Genomic DNA, 19,990 nt, shown 5'->3' on the forward strand with positions numbered 1-19,990 from the left:
CTTCTTTTGACCATAACTTCAAAAATGTACCTATATATGTAGTGACCAATATATCATTTAAAAGGTATTATTTTGTACTTTATGACAGAGACCGTACTTCAAAATCTTCAAAAATGGACTTATCGGTTTTTGCGAACAAACTCTTCATTTATTCACAATTAACTATTTCACACCAGTGTCACACAAAGAGAAGCCATATTATCAATGTCAGTGTCATTCTGTGTGTGAGTGTGTTGCATTGTGTTTGTGTATGTACATGTAACAGAAAGATAAACCATATTGTAGAGATGGAGATATGTAACATATATATATATATATACAATATATTTACAACAAATATATATCAAACTTTATTGTGAAGGGGAGTAGCCATGGTCACAGTATATAATAGAAGATATGTTACATTTCTGATAGACAAGATCATGAATTCCTATTTATAAAAACCCAAACGGGAAGTTAACTGTATTTGTATGATTTTTTTTAAAGAAATAGGAAACATGTTTATTGACATTCAGATTTTGTCACTTCTAAATATATATATATATATATGTATAATATATAATGTAAATATAATATAATGATAAAATATAATAGATGTATATGATATATGAAGAGTTTGTTCGCAAAAACCGATAAGTCCATTTTTGAAGATTTTGAAGTACGGTCTCTGTCATAAAGTACAAAATAATACCTTTTAAATGATATATTGGTCACTACATAAAGGTACATTTTTGAAGTTATGGTCAAAAGAAGCAAAAAAATTCTTAATATTCTCTATATTTTTCTTGACCTTTAATTGCAAATATCTCAATTTGGCAAATCTGGACTTATCGGTTTTTGCGAACAAACTCTTCATATGTATGTATTGTATATATATATATATATATATATATATATATAATGACACTAACATACATATTATGTGGGTATGTGTGTGTGTGTGTGTTTGTGTGTGTGTGTAGAGGGAGGAAGGAGAGGGGAGAGATTGATGTAGGTAGATTTCCCATTGTGAATTAATTTTATATAAGTAAATATATAAAGATAAACATTTAAAAGTAAGTCAACCATCAGATAGAGCAAAATTTAACCTTTCCAGTAATATCTCACTTGTAACATAACAATATATACATTGTCATACCTAGAAGTTATGATTGAAAATATCCTGTATTTGCTTATTATTTTTTGCTGTTTTTAGCAGCTTTAATCACAAATATCCCAACTTAACAAGAATGGTATATTATACAGTGTATAATGTATTTATAATATATTTATTGTAAGAACAGATAAGCCTATACCTCAACACCTTATATGCCCAGACTGAGACATATACACTTATTGCACTGATGAGAAATCGTCCTAATTTTCTATAGTCTTTGGGTAGACCAGAAATGAAATCGAAGAAAAGGATAAACACTACCAAGATATTCTATTAGTGTTCGAATGTTCGACTGATCTGCATGGATAGCGTCACCTACTTTGATTGTCAAAAATATTATCGTTCCCTACGAACGATTGTACGAACAGTGTAAAGTAGTGGACGACAGATGGCGCTTGTCAACTTTATCGGCCATTTTGCACGTAGTCGTCGCTCTTCAAACGAAGAGAGTTTTGTCTGTAAAGTTGGATCCTCGTAGTCTTCGGCAAAATGACGATGGAGAGTGAGCAGAGAAAGGAAGCACAAGAAAATTCAGTAAGTATGAACATCAGCTGTCATAAAGGCTATTCATTTCTAGAATATCATATATCTCTACCTTTTGAGAAAGGCGGGAATAACTCGGGTAGACGAGCTTGTCTGATGCCGATGGTTGTCATAAGCCGTGGCAAGCGAGGGAGAGTGTACAGCGATCGAGTGCAGCGGGCATAGAAGACTGTGCGGCCCGGCTAATCCACAGATAAGCTTTGGGCGTGACCGCGTCGGATATGTGATCAGGCCAGGCGAAATAGAAGTGGAGAGAGGTAAAACGCAAAACGTAACGGTTTCAGTACGGGTGGGTTTACTCCCAATACGAACGTCCTCACTGTGAGAATGAAGAACTTGCTGGGCAATCAAAAACAACTGAATAGACCCCAATTATATCAAGATTCCTATGTAAAATTGTACTTTGTTGTCAGCAATGCACCCCAGTACTGGCAGTAGGATCTGTACTGTTGTCATTCATTATTGTCAGCTCAGTGCATTGGATGTAACGTTAGTCGTCTATTTTTAGGACCATATAGGAGAGTGGATCATATCACTATCACATCACTTTTTGGAAAATAGACATCAAATTAGAATCTAAGCCCTCTTCTACCAAAAAAAAAAAAAAAAAAAAGATTATCTTTTTTTATTCTGAACACGATTTTCGTAATGGAATAATCAATGTCTTTCACATCTAATATCCATGCACCAGAACCATACGGTGGTATACACATTCGTACTTAGCGTACGACAAAAGAAAGTCGACAAATGAGGTTGAGGCTCAAATGTTGTATTGTACACTAAGCGATCTAACATAGCTACATAGAACATTTCAAACAATTTATGTGATAAAATCTTGTGATAAATCAACATCTTTTTCTTAATATGACTTGAAATGTGAATTTCTTAGCATTTCTACATTTTCTGTTGCATTTTTTTTTTTTTTTAATTTCAGCACATACAACACTCTGTAACTTGTATAGGCTAGTCTACAAAGTCCTGCGCATATTGAATGTCATTATGTAGAGATGTGGGCGTCCTGCATTGTACCTACATTTGTAACTATACACAGCCCAGTCGCTGTACATGGTACGTCGCGACAGGGCTGTACGAGCGCGACCACCAACCACTAGGAGAGCGACGTAATCGGATCACGATAGCTTTGACTTTTGATACTTACGATCATTTTTGTCACCTCAAACTCATCGAGTATACTCTTCAATATTTACTCTACATCTGATGCTATCAGTATTCAAATGTACGTAATGAAACTTACCGAAATTGATCATCATATCCAGCATGTCCACACGGTACACAATCTTTCACGCCAGGCCAAGTTTAGATATCGGGTGGTCACGTGATGTGAATGCCCTTTCAAAAGGTCGCGCTGTCGACCGTGCTGCTACACTCAAGCAGCGCACGCACGGTTACTAGTATACAGCTATAAACTGTACTGGGCTTGGCGGCGGCTGGCGTCTGGTCGGGCGAGGAGCATTGAGCTCCATACCACGGTTATTGTGTAGCAGACGCCAAGGTTTGTTCGACACTTTCAACGCACACGCGCTCGCTCCTGGAGCACTTCCTGTCACGCATGCGCATAAGTCAAGGCGCCATTTTGAATCCTGCAACGACGAAGCCCGACGGTCAGGAATTGCGCCAGAAAGTGTCATTTATTTGTTCCACGGACTTATCGTAAGTGGTCTCCATGGACCCAGTGTGGCGAACTATTCTTCTGTAATAGAAACATGCATTTAACGTGAGTAAAGTATTCTGTTTAAAGGAGAAAAGTATACATTTTCCTAAGTTTTGTAGTTGTGTTGAGGTTCCTCACTTTGAGGCTGCATGCCGCGCTCGTCAGACGCTGTTTTCGCATAGCGTAACAGCGTCTGGTCGGGCTACATTGTACCATGCTGTTTGTTAGTACTGTTCCTTAATCCCAATCTACCATTACCAACTGACTATAACCTAGGGTCGGCGGAGCATTTTCAAAAGTGGGGGGCCAACTTCTGGGTTTCATGAGCTAACAAGCAAAAAAAAAAAAACAGTCTTCAGCGCAAAAACATAACCTTACCGCGCTCACACTTCCAAATCTCTATCTATGTCTTTTTAGTGCCACTTACGTACTTCTGGGATAAAAACAAGCGGGGGGAGGGGACCCCAAAGTGATGACACCTTATGTATTCCTTTGTATGGTGTACAAAAAATGGGGGGACCCGAGGCCCCCCCCCCCCCCCCCCCCCCAGTTCCGCCGGCCATGTAACCACATTGTTTTGCAAGTGAATGTGCCCTGACCCTGGGTTGCAGGAGCATTCCTTGGTTCTGGGGCATAGTGGCTCAGGCCTACACTGTAGATTGACCTTTTATCATTCAATGTATGGGATGAAGAACTGTTTGTATTATGGAGCTTATATAGGGAAGGGAAACCTGGCAATCCTGGGTTTTAGAGGGCTAAATTATTTTAGACTTCAAACTTCAGCACAGACATAAAGCAAGCCACCCATAATTCAACCACAACACTTTCCAAAATGTGACCACCTGCTTTCTGTAGAAACCTGTACACTTTTGCGCATGGTCGAACCATGGAGGTTGAACCTTGGTGCCAGTGCCGCTACATACGGACTATGGGAAGCCAGGCAAGGGTTCCACATGTACCCCCCCAAAGTTGAAAAAAAAAATCAAGTGATATGTATCAAAGTATTATGATTAAATTTAGATGGCTTTTTAGGGTTTAATAGGGTAGAGTTTAGGGTTAGGTTGGGGTAACATTGATTTTTAGTCCGTAAGTGTATAATATCTGTGCTGAAGTTAGAAGCCTAAAATAATTTAGCCCCCTAAAAGCCCAGAATTGCCTGGAACTTTGTACTGTACATGCATGTACATGTACTCAGTTCATGTTCCACTGAATCTGAGACTGATTTGCACATTAAAGTTTTCATAGTCTGCATGACTGTCCGCTACCAAAACCGTAGTGTCCAGTCTGCATTGTCACACTGAGCAAAAACCTTGTGAATTTTTCAGTGTAACCTCAATATATTCTTGCCACATTTTGCGACTGCCAAGTGAACTGGCAGTCGCAAAATTAAGAACACACAAATATATTGCCGTTCAATTTCATAAGACATGGCAATATGCACCGTATTCATGGTGGGAAATTTATATAATTTTTTTTTTAAATAAAAAGGAATAATATTTAGGGTAATGCTTATTTCTAATTTCATTGCTGAGTTTCTCGATCACAAATTCAACCACTTGCAGAATCATCAATTCACAAAATATTTGGCATATGAATACTTTATCATGTCTTCCTTTTAGGTCTAGATCACAGGCATGCTACAACTCTGTTCAATTCTATATTTTCTCCTTCCCCCCCCCCCCCCTATGGGCACTGGTTTCTTCAAAACACATACATGTAGTTTGATCATGCACTGTTATAACATGTAGTTATACTTGATGAGATGCCAATACTAGTAAATCATGTGGAGACAAATTGAGCAGCACCACATGTTTGCATTAGAAACTGCCAAGTTAGAATGCTTGTGTGAAGTACAAAGGGTTCATGCAGTAACAGTCACTGGCAATATATTTCACACTGTAGTGTTTAAATAGTAAAAGTGTTTGAATGTTAAACCCATTGAGGGCGAGTACCCGAGTGTATTCGGGCAAGTGTCTATATATGGGAAATGCGTGTTGTAGCAAAATCAGCCTGTCCTCAACGTGTTAATGATTCAGGTTTTGGAGCTTGAGGAATCTCTTTGCTACTGACTATTTGTTAGAACAAGTTACATGCTTGCAAGTGGGATGTTTGTGAAAGGAAATGCCATTTATATACAAGGTTATAATTTTTTTTTTCCCCTGGTATGTCATTTGATTCTTCATTTCGACCATCAATGACCTCAATATGATGATACCATTTCATGCCATTTTGTTTTTGTTTTTCCTTTTAATAGGTTGGTCACAATGAAGAACCAACTGAAAGAACTCGAACTCTTCCTCTCTCGGGGCATGTTGGCTTCGACAGCCTGCCAGACCAACTGGTCAACAAGTCTGTAAACCAAGGATTCGCCTTCAATATCCTGTGTGTCGGTAAGTGGCAGAACCCTTCCTAATTCTGGCAGTCAAAGCTATACTTCATCAGAAAGTATCAGTCAAAACTGTACTTCATCAGAAGATTTTGAAACATATTTAGGATTAGAATATTCTCATGTCAACAGTCCAGACTATGTTCAGTATACTGTTTGGAGACCAGTGATATTCAAACATTACATACAAAAATAGGAGTCCTCTCCCATTTTATTTTTTACAAAATTAAGGATGAATGTATAAGTTATCAATATAATTTTGCAGTTTTAAAAAAAATCATATTTAAATATTTGGTTGGTATTATTAATATTAAAGGGACATTGACTACACCTGTTTTTCAGATGAAGGTCAAGATCAGTATGATATGTACCTGAAGATGCATAAAATGTTTAATGCAGACTGGGAAGATTTAGGATACATCAACTGCTTTTTGGGGGTTTTCAGTTTATTTGTATACTTTCTTTTTCTTTTTTCTTTTTGAAAGAATGTGTAGGAGACAGTAAAAGTTGTGTTGTTTTCAGGTCATCGAGTTGACCGGTCATTTACTTTCCTGATGTAAATATGTCAAGCAAAGAAAAACAAAACAACAGTGAAAGAAAGAACTAGCAAAAAAAGAAAGAAAGGGTTGAGTGGAGCCCAGGTATGTAAATGTACAAGCATGATTCTGGCCTTATATGGCAATATGCCACAAAACCACCTTTGTTGGGCAACTATTGAAACATTGCTGGGTATGTAAAATGATACAGCACCTTCCTTTCCCATGTGTGGAGCCCATGCCTAAATACATACCAGTGGACAAGCAGAGAAAAAATCTTTTGAAATGTTCTGCAATGATACTGATATTACTTAATGATATGTATCTTACAGCTGGTCATGCAATTGTACGATACATTCATTATTTCAACTCCAACTATAATCTTGGCACATGCCTGCTTGCCCCACTGATAAAAGAGCTTTGATAAATTTCAGGCTCACTCGCAAGTCCATTTCAATCTATTGAACTTCATGTATGAATGTGATAGTGTGCTCAGCAATGCCAACTGCAGATCCCTTCATAATAAACACAGTGGAGGTGATTGTGCTGGATGGGCAATTTAGAGTGACCATACAAGAGAAAGTATCATGACAACTTTCAGTTTGAACTTCAATCGCTATATATTCCATTCATGAAGTATTGTAGACCATAATAATGATGTCACAACATATCAGTCACAATTTTTTAAACACCTTTTAAAAGATTTGCTGCAGAAATTGAATATTGATTTTCATTGCAAGTGTAATTGATGCATCCATACTGTGCCAGCCTTAAGGCTTCCTTGTACACATAGTTGTCTGTCTTTAAGCTAACTTAATTATGTCAATGACCGAAGATATGCTGTCAAATGTCTCAAGGACCTCAAAAGGCTTGTACATACTTTACTCTGTCCTACTAGAGTTAGGGAAAAACAAAACATTAAATGCCTCTACTCTAGCATCCTAATACATGAAATAGAAAGATTAAATAGTGGATGTGGGATAATGTGGCTTTTCAAAGTTTGTAGCAATCTGTTATATTGTTTGCTTGTTTCAAAATCAAGTCAAGGCCCTTTATGTGAAACAGGCAGTGCTTGAAAGTCAACATTAGTTTGTAACAAAATATTCTGCTGCTGTGCTTTGGAAAGCTATAATTCATGCATGTACACGTGTGTTCTAATTCTGTCTCCCCTGTCACCTTTGCAATGTGGTGAAATGAGATATACTGTTCCAATGAATTGGAGGAAGTTTTTAAAGGTCCATTCTGAATTGGTACAATAGAGAACTGTACCAGACGGAGAACCAAAGGCTTGAATTTAAAGCAATACCTGATTTTAACCATGACATATATAAGTTAAGTTGAAATCCTTGCAGTACAGGATCCCTTCATACAAACTGTCTGCCAGTGAAGTTCAGGGAAACCTCTATCCTCACTTTCTTTACCCTGTCATCTTCTCATTAGGAGGCAGGTTTTCATGTATTTTACTTCGATGTGTGTGATGTGTAATCTAAAGCCAAGGAGTGAAACTCGTTAAGGTCAGGTAATGAGGTTAGCACCCTGTGTGTTCAGCCCATCAAGGATCGAGTTAGAAAACAGATGGGACTGCCCCCTCTATACACTTTGCCCTTGTGCTGTCACCTTTCTTCCCTTTATTTAAAGTGTATTGCTGTTCTATGTGCACAGAGACTTTAATGAATACTGTAAAACCAGAAATTTCATGAAGAGCCAAGATTGGCAAGAGTGAAATGCATGTGAAAGTTTTTTCTACACTGAATGCCAGTGGCAATTCACAAAAGTCTCATGCTGCGAATGTTTCTGGTTTTACCATGTACACCATATGCAGCAGTTCAAACAAATTAAAAAACGAACAGAATGGTAGCTAGCACTTTTCATCAGACACTGACACAGTGTGAAATAGAATTTCATGTTTTCTCACAAAACAGTGATGTGGTTGCAAAGTCTGTATACAGTGTATACAAATTAGATGAGATGATTACCATAAATGTTATTGTTTGCTATAATTTTGTATACAGAAGTGTAAATCTGTTCTTGGCCGATAATTCAGTGATTACACCTCCTAACCACTTTAAAGTTATCCTTGCTATGTTACTATAATTTGAGGCAAAGGACACACAATATTTTTAATGATTTTCATATCAGAAAGAATAAACATCTGGTGAAGATTTGAGAATACTCTGTAGGTTGTTGGGAAACTTGTGAGGGGATATCATGATGACATCACCTCATTTGCATATATTGTGGCTGCCACTAGTATCACAGCTTCATAAAACATGGTGCAAGGCATCAAATACCTGTGATAATTCAGTGAAACTTCTCCCATTCTATCTGTTTGATTTTACTCTGTGAAAGTCAACTTGAATGTGGGTAAAATTGTACTTTAAGCCTTTTCTGGCTCTCACAGTGTACAGTGCCAAGGCATTTCTGCTACTGTGTGAGCACCCTATCCTACATATTTGTAACTCTAGCATTCATACCTTCCTGGCTGGTTATAGGCAGGAGACTGCACTTCCTGAGTGTCTTCACTTCTTACATGTATATATTTGAAGCAGATTTTTTTTTTTTTAACTTCCCAACTAAATAACTACAATAGGACAAGCTTACTGGAACCACAGACTAACAATGACTGAACGTACAGATTTTTCAATGACTTTGTGATGAAATTAGAGTAAGAGCATGTAAGAACAATATAAATGGTGTACTCAAATTACATGTGCAAGTGTATGTCTCAGCAAACACCCATATTTGAATTCTTCCTTTAAAATCCCTTTTATTTTTTTTTCTAAGGTTCATATAGTACGTGTATTCACAAGGTATAATTTTTACTTCTCTCATGGTGTCTAGTATCTGTATGTCTAGGCAGCTTGGGATTTCGTGACACATTTCTCACCTCTGTGCCATCAAGAAAAAAATATACATTCCTTAATTAACTCTTTATGTGCTTCCGGTGCAGATTTGCACAGAAATCCCCTTAGTGTTGTGCACACTGTCCAAAGTCCCTGGCTCAGAAAGGGTTAATGGAGGGCAGCTGCATGTCTTCATATATTTTTACGCACCTTACGTCACAGATGTCTGTTACTTCTTTATCTCTCATACATTATCAGGTGAGACCGGTCTGGGGAAGTCCACCCTGATGGACACTCTGTTTAATACGCAGTTTGAAAACGTCCAGGCATCACACAGTCTACCAGGCGTGCAACTCAAGGCCAACACATATGGTAAGCAGATCTGGGTGGAGATACAGGTCTATTATGTCCAGCGGGAACACCAAATCATAATGTCATTTGTATTACATACTGGAGAGGTGCCATTGGTAATCAGAGAGTGAAGTCCGTGAAATGGCTCTAGATTTTGCAGAATTGCCAAACACTTAAAATGACTTAAACATAGTAGAGGTTTCAGACTTAGAGAAGAATGCCCTTGTTCATGCTGTTCGAAATATGTTTCATGCTATTTGAGAAGTTGTTTGTTTGTTTTCTTTGTTTGTTTTTTATTTTTTAAAGGGATCGTACAGTTTTGGTTGAGACCTAATTTCAGGTTTCTAGCATTTTTTTGTGAAATAATGAGAAACCTCTTATGAAAAATGAAAGAGCATAAAATTCTATGAGGAATTCAACATTTATTTGAGGAAAATTGGTTTTGAAATGGCTGAGATATCCAAAAAAGAGTGATTCTAATAAAGTGTGGGACCCACACTTTATTGGGATCGCTTTGTTTTACTTTGTTTTTGGCTGTTTCAGTACTTCCAAACCCGATTTTCATCAAATAAACTTTGAATTCCTTTTAAAATGGTATGCTCTGTACGATGTCATAAGTGTTTTCTTGGTATCTCGCAAAAAGTTAAAAGCCCAATTCTCATCTCCACCAATACTGGCTGCATTTCTCCAAAGCTTGTATCACAAATGACTCTTCATGTGTTCCACTTTTGAATCATGATTGCAAATAAGTTCTGCAGGAAGTATGAAACCCATCCAAGTTAGAGACTCTATGTAGGTTGTGCCTGTTTTGTCATCTGATTTGAGGCCTCTTATACCACAGGGAGGTTCTCATATCAGAACTGCATGTTTGATGTGATGCCAGTTGTTTATTCTTTTTCAATATTTTTTTTGCTGTGGACATGTCATCTTTACAAATAATGGAAATCCACCAATGATGTTCTGTAAATACAATGCAAGATACCGAAATTTGTGATATTAAAGGGGAAGGCTAGTAACTGATCAGTGGGAATCAGTGGAAATGCTGGGAGATGATTGTTCCAATCCTTATGGGATTCATTCAAGAGTTCATTGTATATCTATTGTTGTGTGAAAATGATTTGCTTCAGAATGGTCTCATATTCAAGTAATGTGCAGATTAATGCTTCCAGGTTAGCGTCCCTGGTCAGTGACGGAGCATTAATCTGCACATTACTTGAATATGAGACCGTTCTGAAGCAAATCATTTTCACACAACAATAGATATACAATGAACTCTTGAATGAATCCCATAAGGATTGGAACAATCATCTCCCAGCATTTCCACTGATTCCCACTGATCAGTTACTAGCCTTCCCCTTTAAGTTGACCTTTTGACACATTTGTTCTTCCTGTATTTCTAACTTCTTTTTTTTTTTCAAGTTGATATTTCCTAAAGTACTTCATACTTTGAAGGCCCTCCCAAGATTGTAGCCTCTCACTTCCATACAGTGTCTGGTGTCTTATATGTTAAACATTAGAAATAGAATAGAATAGAATGTTGCTGAATGAAAATGCTAGTGAACCTCACTGGCCACTTAACGCAACGTAACAGGAAATGTTTTGATAAAACTGCAGAGTACATGGACGTGCAAAGGTCACCCATGTTCCGTGTCGTATATCATGTTCTTGCCGTCAAGGAAAGTAAACGCAGAAGTGACAGTATATGACAGCCGCCAGGGCCCTGTGTCACAGTGTCGGTAGGGACAGTGTGGCTGATACAGGAAAGCGTGGTATCAGCTTTCCTCCTCTGCCGTAGATAGGCATCTGAATAGGAAGCAATTACTCAACTCCCCCCGAGTATGACCTCTGTGCTGAAACATTCTGTTGAACCCTTCATCTGTAGTCCTGCCTTGCACTCTAAAGTATTGCCAATGTACACTGAAGGCTGCTCAGAAGGTGTCTCCTAAAATGGAGCAATAAGCATTGATACCATTTGTGCTATTTATGAAACTGCAACTACGTTGTTCAGATTCAATTCGTATATTTTTTATCTAGCAGAATGCCTGTTAGTATGATGCATCTATTGTTCAAAATATACGAAGTAGTGAAAAATAATAAAAGGCCTTAGGTGAGCCATTTGTCACATTTTTAAAAAAAATCATGGTTAGCATACATCCTGCAGCCAGTGAATTTCGTATTAAAACTTTTTTATGTATATTAGATGAAATATGCATTCTAAGTGAAAGTCTGAATGTATTGAAGAGAGAGAATGAATAATTCTGTCCATATGACTACAATTATTCTCTTGTCCAACAGAACTGCAAGAGTCCAATGTAAGGCTGAAGTTGACTGTAGTGAACACTGTTGGATTTGGTGACCAGATCAACAAAGATGAGAGGTGAGTCAAATGTCCATGACATAAACCTCTACCTTATACACATATCTGGGATATAAACCAATAAATGAATAAATTAATGAATAAATAAACCAATAAATGAATGAATGAATGAATGAATGAATGAATGAATGAATGAATGAATGAATGAATGAATGAATGAATGAATGAATGAATGAATGAATGAATGAATGAATGAATGAATGAATGAATGAATGAATGAATGAATGAATGAATGAATGAATGAATGAATGAATGAATGAGTGAATGAATGAATAGATACTGTCACTGTTTTAAAGCTTTTCTCAGAAATGTGAAATATAGGCATTTATGTGTTTCAGAGGGGTCTAAGTTTACATAGATCATCGTTCATATTAAATGTGTTTTTTTTTTTTGTATTTCTTTTTCCGAAGGTTAAGGGAGGGTTTGGAAATATATCAAGTGAATACGTACGTTTACCTTTTCCCTGTGATTTCTCTCTCTCTTTTCAGCTACAAGTCCATTGTGGAATACATCGATGCGCAGTTTGAGAACTACTTGCAGGAGGAGCTGAAGATCAAGCGAGCCTTCCATGTCTACCACGACACCCGCATCCACGCCTGCCTCTACTTCATCGCCCCCACGGGACACTCCCTCAAGTCCCTGGACCTTGTCACCATGAAGAAGCTGGACTCCAAGGTCAACATCATCCCCATCATCGCCAAGGCCGACACCATCTCCAAGAGCGAGCTCCACAGATTCAAGATCAAGGTGAGGATGTAACGCAAAAAGTGCTGTCTTGACACTGGTGGCAATGTGTACAGAGAGTTGAATGCAAATTGTAGGGTTTTAAGGAATTTGATTTGCAAAAAGCTTATCGGTACTCCTGTCCATTAAAAAGTCTTAGGCATGCTTCATGTCTGATCATAAATTGTAGAAGTCATATTTGCGGGTCTGCTAGCACAGCGACACATCCACGAAATTAACTGTGAAGAACGCTGGGAATGCAAGGTAGGATATGTTATGCAGCGTATGAGAACAAGTCATTTAAAATATTCATGTGCATTACGTACCTACCTACTATACAGTAATGCAAGAAAATGAAAACATTCACCTTGTTTGTTGTTGCATTATTTTATATTGTGAAATGCACAGAAATTTGAATGATGAGAAAAGCCTGATGTGTTGTTCATGTACAATGTGTGTCAGGGGAATGCATTCTTTCATGACCTACATTGTAATCTGTCATCATAATCTAAGTAACTTGGCAACAGTATGAAATGTAGCTGAAGGGTAGTATCTCTTCCAGACTTCAGGAAATAATTTTTGTGTGAGTAACACTGTAGCATGATATCAAATTGTAGATCTATTTCCTTGTCTGCCAACATGGAATTTAGATGTCTACTGTTTGCCAGTTTTGTTATACCGAGGCTGAAGTCAGCCAAGAGTTCAATTTTATGATCACTGTACAGCAAGAACAAGAAACAAGTACACATTTATGTGACACAACGTGTGTTAAAAGAAACAGAAGGGCTTCATATAATGCTTTTGGTATAAAGTGAAAGTTCCTCTTGCTTTAAACTGATAAAATACAGAGTGACATAATTCATTATTGATACTCCACACATTATCTTTTGAAAAATTGTTTTGATCTGTGAGTGCAATATCTGTCTCAAATGAATTGAAAAGTTTAGTGATTTGATCTTGAAGAAAGTCTACAAAATTTAATCTCGATCAAACTCTGCTTAGTGCATCTTTGCCTCATATAATATATACATTGTATCCATGGATTATGGTTTTTAAAAAGTCGAGAAGGAATGTAGGTGTAAATAAAACAGGACAAAATGAGCAATGACCACTATTTCTTTTTTTTTTCTATTTGTTTGTATCCCTGTAGATCATGAGTGAGCTTGTCAGCAATGGAGTTCAGATCTACCAATTCCCCACCGACGATGAGACTGTGTCAGAACTGAACTCGACCATGAATGTAAGCCTTCACAGTTTCTCACTGTACCTTCACATGTATCCATCTACCTATCTATCTGTCTATCCATTAAGCTATCACCTGTCCATGTGTGTGTGCATGTGTAGTAGTTTCTAGATGTGTATGCATTATGTAGCTCATTTTCTTTTCAAGTCTGAACACTCTTTACACTTAGCATGAACCTCTTTTTCATGAAACTTCAGCATTCTGATTATACTCTTCTTATATTGGTCAACTTGACAATAGAGCGGTATTTTTTTTTTTTTTTTTGGTCGATACTTATGTATGCCACACACACAACAGACAGACACACACTAAATTTCAATGTGCTTATTTTCACAGGGTCATCTGCCCTTTGCGGTTGTTGGGAGCACGGAGGAGGTGAAGATGGGAAACAAGATGGTGAGGGCGAGGCAGTACCCATGGGGTGTGGTTCAAGGTGAGCTGTTTAGCATCTTAGATGCTGGATCTTAGCTGGATGGTGGTGGTGGTGGTGATGGTGGTGGTGATGTTGGTGTTGGTATTGATATTGTTATTGGTGTTGGTGATAGTGGTGGTGATGGTGTTGGTGGTGATAGTGGTGGTGATGGTGGAGGTGTTGGTGGTGGTGGTGATGATGGTGGTGCTGGTGATGGTGTTTGTGGTGATGTTGGTGATGGTGATGGGGGTAGTGATGGTGTTGTTCATGTTGGTAATGGTGATATAGTGGTGATGCAGGTGTTGATGGTGGTTGTGGTGACAGTGGTGGTTTTATGCCCCTGCCATATGGTTGAAAGCTGGTGATTACACTATTCATGCAATACGGTGCACTCCTGTTGTAACAAAATTCCAGTTACAACGAATCAAAAATTCAGGCCGTTATATTATCTGCTCTATGTGTTTTTTTTTTTTTTTTTCTGTTTGGTTGTAGCGAAATTTCGATATCATGAAAGAAAACTGCTGGTCCGGAGGACTTCGTTATAATGGGAGTCCACTGTATTATATCTCAAGATGTATTTAGCCTTATTCAATTCAAAACCTTGTGCCTAAAGGATGTATTATGACAGAATAACTCATTACCTGGATTTCAGTCTTGGTGTTAAAATGATTGGTGATCAGAAGTCAACAGCACAAAAATATTATCATAAAAATGTTTTCTTTAAAGTAGTGTAAGGTATCAGTGCACAAATCATACACGCAGAAAAATTAGTGATTGTACAAGATTCAGTTACAAAGAAAGAGGGGTAAATTGGGAAAGAACATTTCTATGATTATCTTTTGGCCAGACAGTATTTTATTACAGTAATGTAACCCACAATTTTTTTTTTTAATTTTAACAACAGCTGTTGCATGTTTCATTTACTTGTGTGTCTTCAGAGCTATTACTTGTGTATAATCACTGATGACAATATGCAGTCATCCTTACCCAAGTCAACTCTGTTTGGACTGAAGAATAGCTTCAACTTAGAGAAAATTTGACTTATGATAGATTAACATAAATAGAGTGTTTAAAAGAGAAGAGGATGTGAAAAGATCCTCAACTTAGGCGATAACTTGACGTATGTGAGGTTGTCTTTAAGCAGGGTTGACTGTATTGCATTTCAATCAATTCACTCTGGACAGTTGAGAATGAGAACCACTGTGACTTTGTCAAGCTGCGTGAGATGCTGATCCGCACCAACATGGAGGACCTGATTGAGCAGACACACACCCGCCACTACGAGCTCTACCGCCGCTGTAAGCTGGAAGAGATGGGCTTCATGGACATTGCAGCCGACAACAAGCCCATGAGGTGAGCATGACTCGTAGTTGCGTTGTCATTGTTGTTGCATTCTTAGTGAGGTATCGGTGTCGGATTGTATGAGAGTCCAGTAAGTGAATCTTCTTCTTTCTGTAAAGTGCTGCTTCAGTCGTGAAGATTGTGCACTGTGTGTGCATGTGTGAGCACCATATGTGTGTGCTTTGCCAGAGTGATTTCATTAAAAACAAACGCATTTATTTACAAATTGTGCTAGTAAAAACTGATCCTGTTAGACAGTGATTAGGATGTGCGCATCTCCCTTAGTGCTGCTTTCAGTGCCTCAAGGGAAGGTGTATTGGCCGATCAATCAGCAAGTCATTCCAGTCGTTGATGGTACTGGGGAAGAAGGACTGGCTGAAGACCTGGTTGATGCTCTTTTGAATGATGATCATGACTGAGTTCAGAATGGGATGGCTATGAGAACCTGATGCTTTTAGACAGACTGAAAGATTTATATGAAAGGTCTTCAGATTTATCCCCTGTATACCATTAAATCTCATGCAAGGGATGCATGTGTGTATGGGGGGGGGGGGGCATCTCCTACTTTCAATGTATGTATAGCAAAAGGACCATGTTTGCCATCTTAGAAAAACACAAAGAGGAAGAGGAAATATTGAGCTTGGCTTTCGCAGTTTTCATGAGTTTTCCTGTCTCTCTATCTGTCTGTCACTACCACCATCATGGAAAGAGCTGTGCCCAACCTTTGCTGACCTCAGAAGTTGCTGAGATTTATATTGCTGGCATAAGGAATGGAATGATATACACACAGTATTTCCTTGTGTCGAAGGTCATGTATCAGTGGGAATGTTCAAAGTGCATTACATTGCATTTTCAACTTGGACAAAAGGCCAACATATGCACACGATTTTGTGGTATATCTATATCTCACCAACATACTAGGATTTATTTAGAAGTGAGAGTAGCTGAGTGAGGCAGTGACTGCTATTTGTTCTTGCCATTGTTAATGAGCTTTGAACATTTTAGTTGCTCTTTTAAGTTACATAAATGTACTCATGCTTGAATTTAGCTGTTTGTATATCAGCTGGCCACCAGCAGCATCATATGACCTGACAACTTGTGACTCATTTTGTCGTTTTTTCTTTGCTTATATCAACCTCACCTGTCAAAAAGGCATAAACTTGTAATTTGACCTAAAGGACAGAATAGGGTGAATATAGTTCTTAAATTCACAGGAAATACAATTTGAGTGGAAAATTGTAATGGCTGCTTTTGATACCAAATATAAATGTAAGCACTTATCATAATGAATAGAATTGCAGCTTTCATTACATTCTTGGATGCAGAATGAGATAAACCAGAACCTGAGAAATCTATCAAGGAATTTGAATTGCTAGGAGCAAACATCACTTTTAAAAGTTGCTAATAATTTACCCCGTAAAACGCATTCATCATCTTCTTGTCTCGTTACCATGGCAGCCTGCAAGAGACGTACGAGCTGAAGAGAGAGGAGCACGTCAAGCAGCTCCAGCAGAAGGAGGACAAGATGAGACAGGTGTTTGTGGAGCGAGTCAAGGTGAAGGAGGCTCAGCTGAAGACCATGGAGAAGGAGGTGAGTGGTAGGGATGGGTCATGTGACTGCTTGTAGACTACCTGTGCCTTATGGAGTCATAGTGTGGTTTAGCCTTCTTTACAGGCTCATAGATAAGCATGTGACTGCTTGTAAACTGCCTGTGCTGTATTTGTGCTTGTCCAGCCTTGTTCATAAGGCTCTCATACTGTTATTGCTGCTCTGCTGATTGGCAGATTTTTTACCCCCTTTTTTTTTTTTTTTTAAACCAAAGGTTGGTAGCAAGATGTGGTAATTCAAAGGCATACATTAAGAAAAAGGTCTCCTGGGGCCCTTGGGCTGGAGCGTGCCTCTTGCAAGATCACCCATGGCTTGCTTTGCTTGCAACTACTTCTTAGCAATAAGGCCTGTGACAAAGGTTGCATGCCACCACCTAAAATTGAAACAAATGAGGTAATGGAACAAGCCCAGAAATTAAACAAACAAGGTAATAGAACAAGCCCAAAACATTGTATTATGTCCCGATAAGTTTTCCTTGATTTGCTTGTGGCCATGGCCTGTACATGCTGAAGATATCTTCCTTCTTTGCCCTCTTCTGCAGCTCCATGAGCGCTTTGACAAGGTGAAGAAGGAGTACGCTGAGGAGAAGAAGAAGATGGACGAGCAGCGCCGACTGCTGAACGAAGAGATCAACCTCTTTAACAAGAAGAAGCAGCAGGCGCAGGAGGACGCTCTCCACGCGTCACAGACCCTGCCTACCAAGGGCAAGAAGAAGTGAGGTGGGGGGTAGGATGGATGCTACTGTAAAACCAGAAATTTCCGCACGCATGAAACTTTCGCAAATTTCATGAGGAGACAAGGTTTGCAAAAGTAAGATGCATGCAAAATGAAAGTTCTCATCTATGCAATGCAATGAATGCCAGTGGCAGTTCATGCTGCGAAGAAAAGGCCATTGGTTCCAATTCGCGAAAGTTTCATGCTGCAGATGTTTCTGGTTTTACAGCAGTCAACTTGGGAGGGTCCTTCCTCTTGGGCTGAAGGTAGACATACCATGGCAAAGTGTGAAGGTGGATTGTACATTTAGGGAATAGGGAAGGGGGGGGGGGGGTGGGGACGGGAGTAAATGGAAGCACATTCCATGATCTAGTACAGTGTCATCTCATGTTACACTGTAAATGGGGAAGCCTGCTCATTGTCAGGATTTGCACAAGTCATATTTCTGTCAAGTTCACTCAAATCTCTACACGACGAATGTTTGCCAAGATGTTTCACAGATCAAGTTAGTTGATGCTGTGTGACAGATTATAATGCATCATAGCCTAGTTGTAAAGCCAAATATCCCACCACTGAAATTAAGGCAGTTTTGCAAGCATAGAGATAGTGTGCATGCACAAGCAAGGCGCTGACGAGTATGTAATGTTATTTGGTTGCACTCATTTGTATTTTGTCACTGAAATCGTGTCTTTTTTCATCAGGAAGATGCTGCTCTAACAACCACAACTTGGCACAGTTTGAAATGCTCGATATGTAGGACAATCCATTATTACAGGCAGTAGTTGTCTGAAATTAGATTTCTCAACAGTTGATTTAAAAAGAAAGAAAGAAGAGAACTGACTGCAAGAAAATGGATCACAGCATTAATGAGATGATTAAGAATTTAGGAAAATTTTGTGTATTTTGCAATTTACTCAGTTGAGATGACCACTTAATCTTCAATACATAACATTAGCAAAGTAAGCAAGAACCATTGTGTTTTTGGAAGGGGACATTGAAGTAAACCAAGACTAGAAGCTTGCGCAATGTGCCCAATCTTCAAAAAGAAAGTGCATTCATCATTAGTGTGTAACACATTATATTTTGCTTGGTATATTAGTTTAATTTTATTATTACTTTTTACAAATCATACAAACAGCTGCATTTTAAAGTGAGAGCATACTTGAACTCTTGGCATGTTCAGACACAAGTATGTGACTGGTGGCACAACATCTGCAGTCCTTGGAATGCCATGAAAGCAAACAGTATAAATGTGATGCAATTTGTATATAGATACCATACTGTCTGGTGATGGTCAATACTTTGATGATATCAATCAGTAGTCCCACATATTTAAGTCTCTGTGGTTGTCTCCTGAATCGGGATTGCAATGTATGTAGAAAGATTCAACTCTGTAAGTGACAGCCTTACCGTTTTATACTTTGCATACACGATATTTGGTGGACTGGACAGTGATGAAATACACGTAGGTTTAAAGTGAATGTAGCTTGCCGGTTTTAGACTCCTATACGGGCAGCTTCGGTGGGCTACATGTCATAATCAGATTTGATGTCCATTAAGGGAAATGTTCCATATGCCGTAGAAAGGTATATATCTTTTTCTCTTTCTTCAGTTTCCTTTTGATTTTATATTCTGATCACTTTATATTTTGATCGTTTTATTCAGTAATCCAACTCTGTTCTAATTTGTCTTTATTTCTGTCAGTCAATCACTTGTTTTCTGTATTTCTACCTGATGCAGCCATATATTCCATTTGTGTATTATGTTGAAGTGTAAATGAAATTGTGAAAAAAAATAACTAATCTGAGAATATGAAATATTCTGGTCCTCTTACAAGGATAGTGTAGTCCAGAGAGAAAGCTGTGTGACATGGAAATGGGAGAAATCATTACAAAACATCAGTGGCAGGCTTTAATGAAGTAGAATCAGCAAAAGTTTATAAGACAGAATGTCAGGAAGTAGTGTAGCATGGCGCCCTCTGGGGCCTTGAAGTAGCCATCCTGGTCATGGTGCCGTGACGTGGCATGAACACCGCTGTTGTTGAGAGACCAAATAGACCAAAGCGTGGTTCTTTCCTTGAATTT

General features: G+C 38.4%; 1 protein-coding gene across 1 annotated transcript; it reads left to right on the plus strand.

Annotated features, from left to right (window-relative positions):
• The first annotated feature begins 1,570 nt into the window (after positions 1–1,570).
• Positions 1,571–18,950, plus strand: LOC139721658 (septin-11-like). Its single transcript, XM_071632986.1, has 10 exons — positions 1,571–1,690; positions 5,626–5,761; positions 9,395–9,508; positions 11,783–11,864; positions 12,353–12,611; positions 13,738–13,827; positions 14,167–14,263; positions 15,427–15,595; positions 17,042–17,174; positions 17,734–18,950. The coding sequence occupies exons 1-10, from the start codon at positions 1,646–1,648 to the stop codon at positions 17,908–17,910; spliced, it is 1,302 nt and encodes a 433-aa protein (XP_071489087.1). The 5' UTR covers positions 1,571–1,645; the 3' UTR covers positions 17,911–18,950.
• The last annotated feature ends 1,040 nt before the right edge of the window (positions 18,951–19,990 follow it).

Source organism: Diadema antillarum, unplaced genomic scaffold (assembly GCF_040938485.1).
Source record: "Diadema antillarum isolate AM-2024a unplaced genomic scaffold, OU_Dant_1.0 scf00000146, whole genome shotgun sequence".
Taxonomy (NCBI): Eukaryota; Metazoa; Echinodermata; class Echinoidea; order Diadematoida; family Diadematidae; genus Diadema; species Diadema antillarum.

Excerpts from the sequence above, each read along its gene's own strand:
- LOC139721658 (XM_071632986.1), top strand. The coding sequence starts at position 1,646 with ATGACGATGGAGAGTGAGCAGAGAAAGGAAGCACAAGAAAATTCA. Across the intron at positions 9,509-11,782 it reads ACTCAAGGCCAACACATATG|AACTGCAAGAGTCCAATGTA; the intron begins GTAAGCAGATCT and ends CTTGTCCAACAG. Across the intron at positions 15,596-17,041 it reads GCCGACAACAAGCCCATGAG|CCTGCAAGAGACGTACGAGC; the intron begins GTGAGCATGACT and ends TTACCATGGCAG.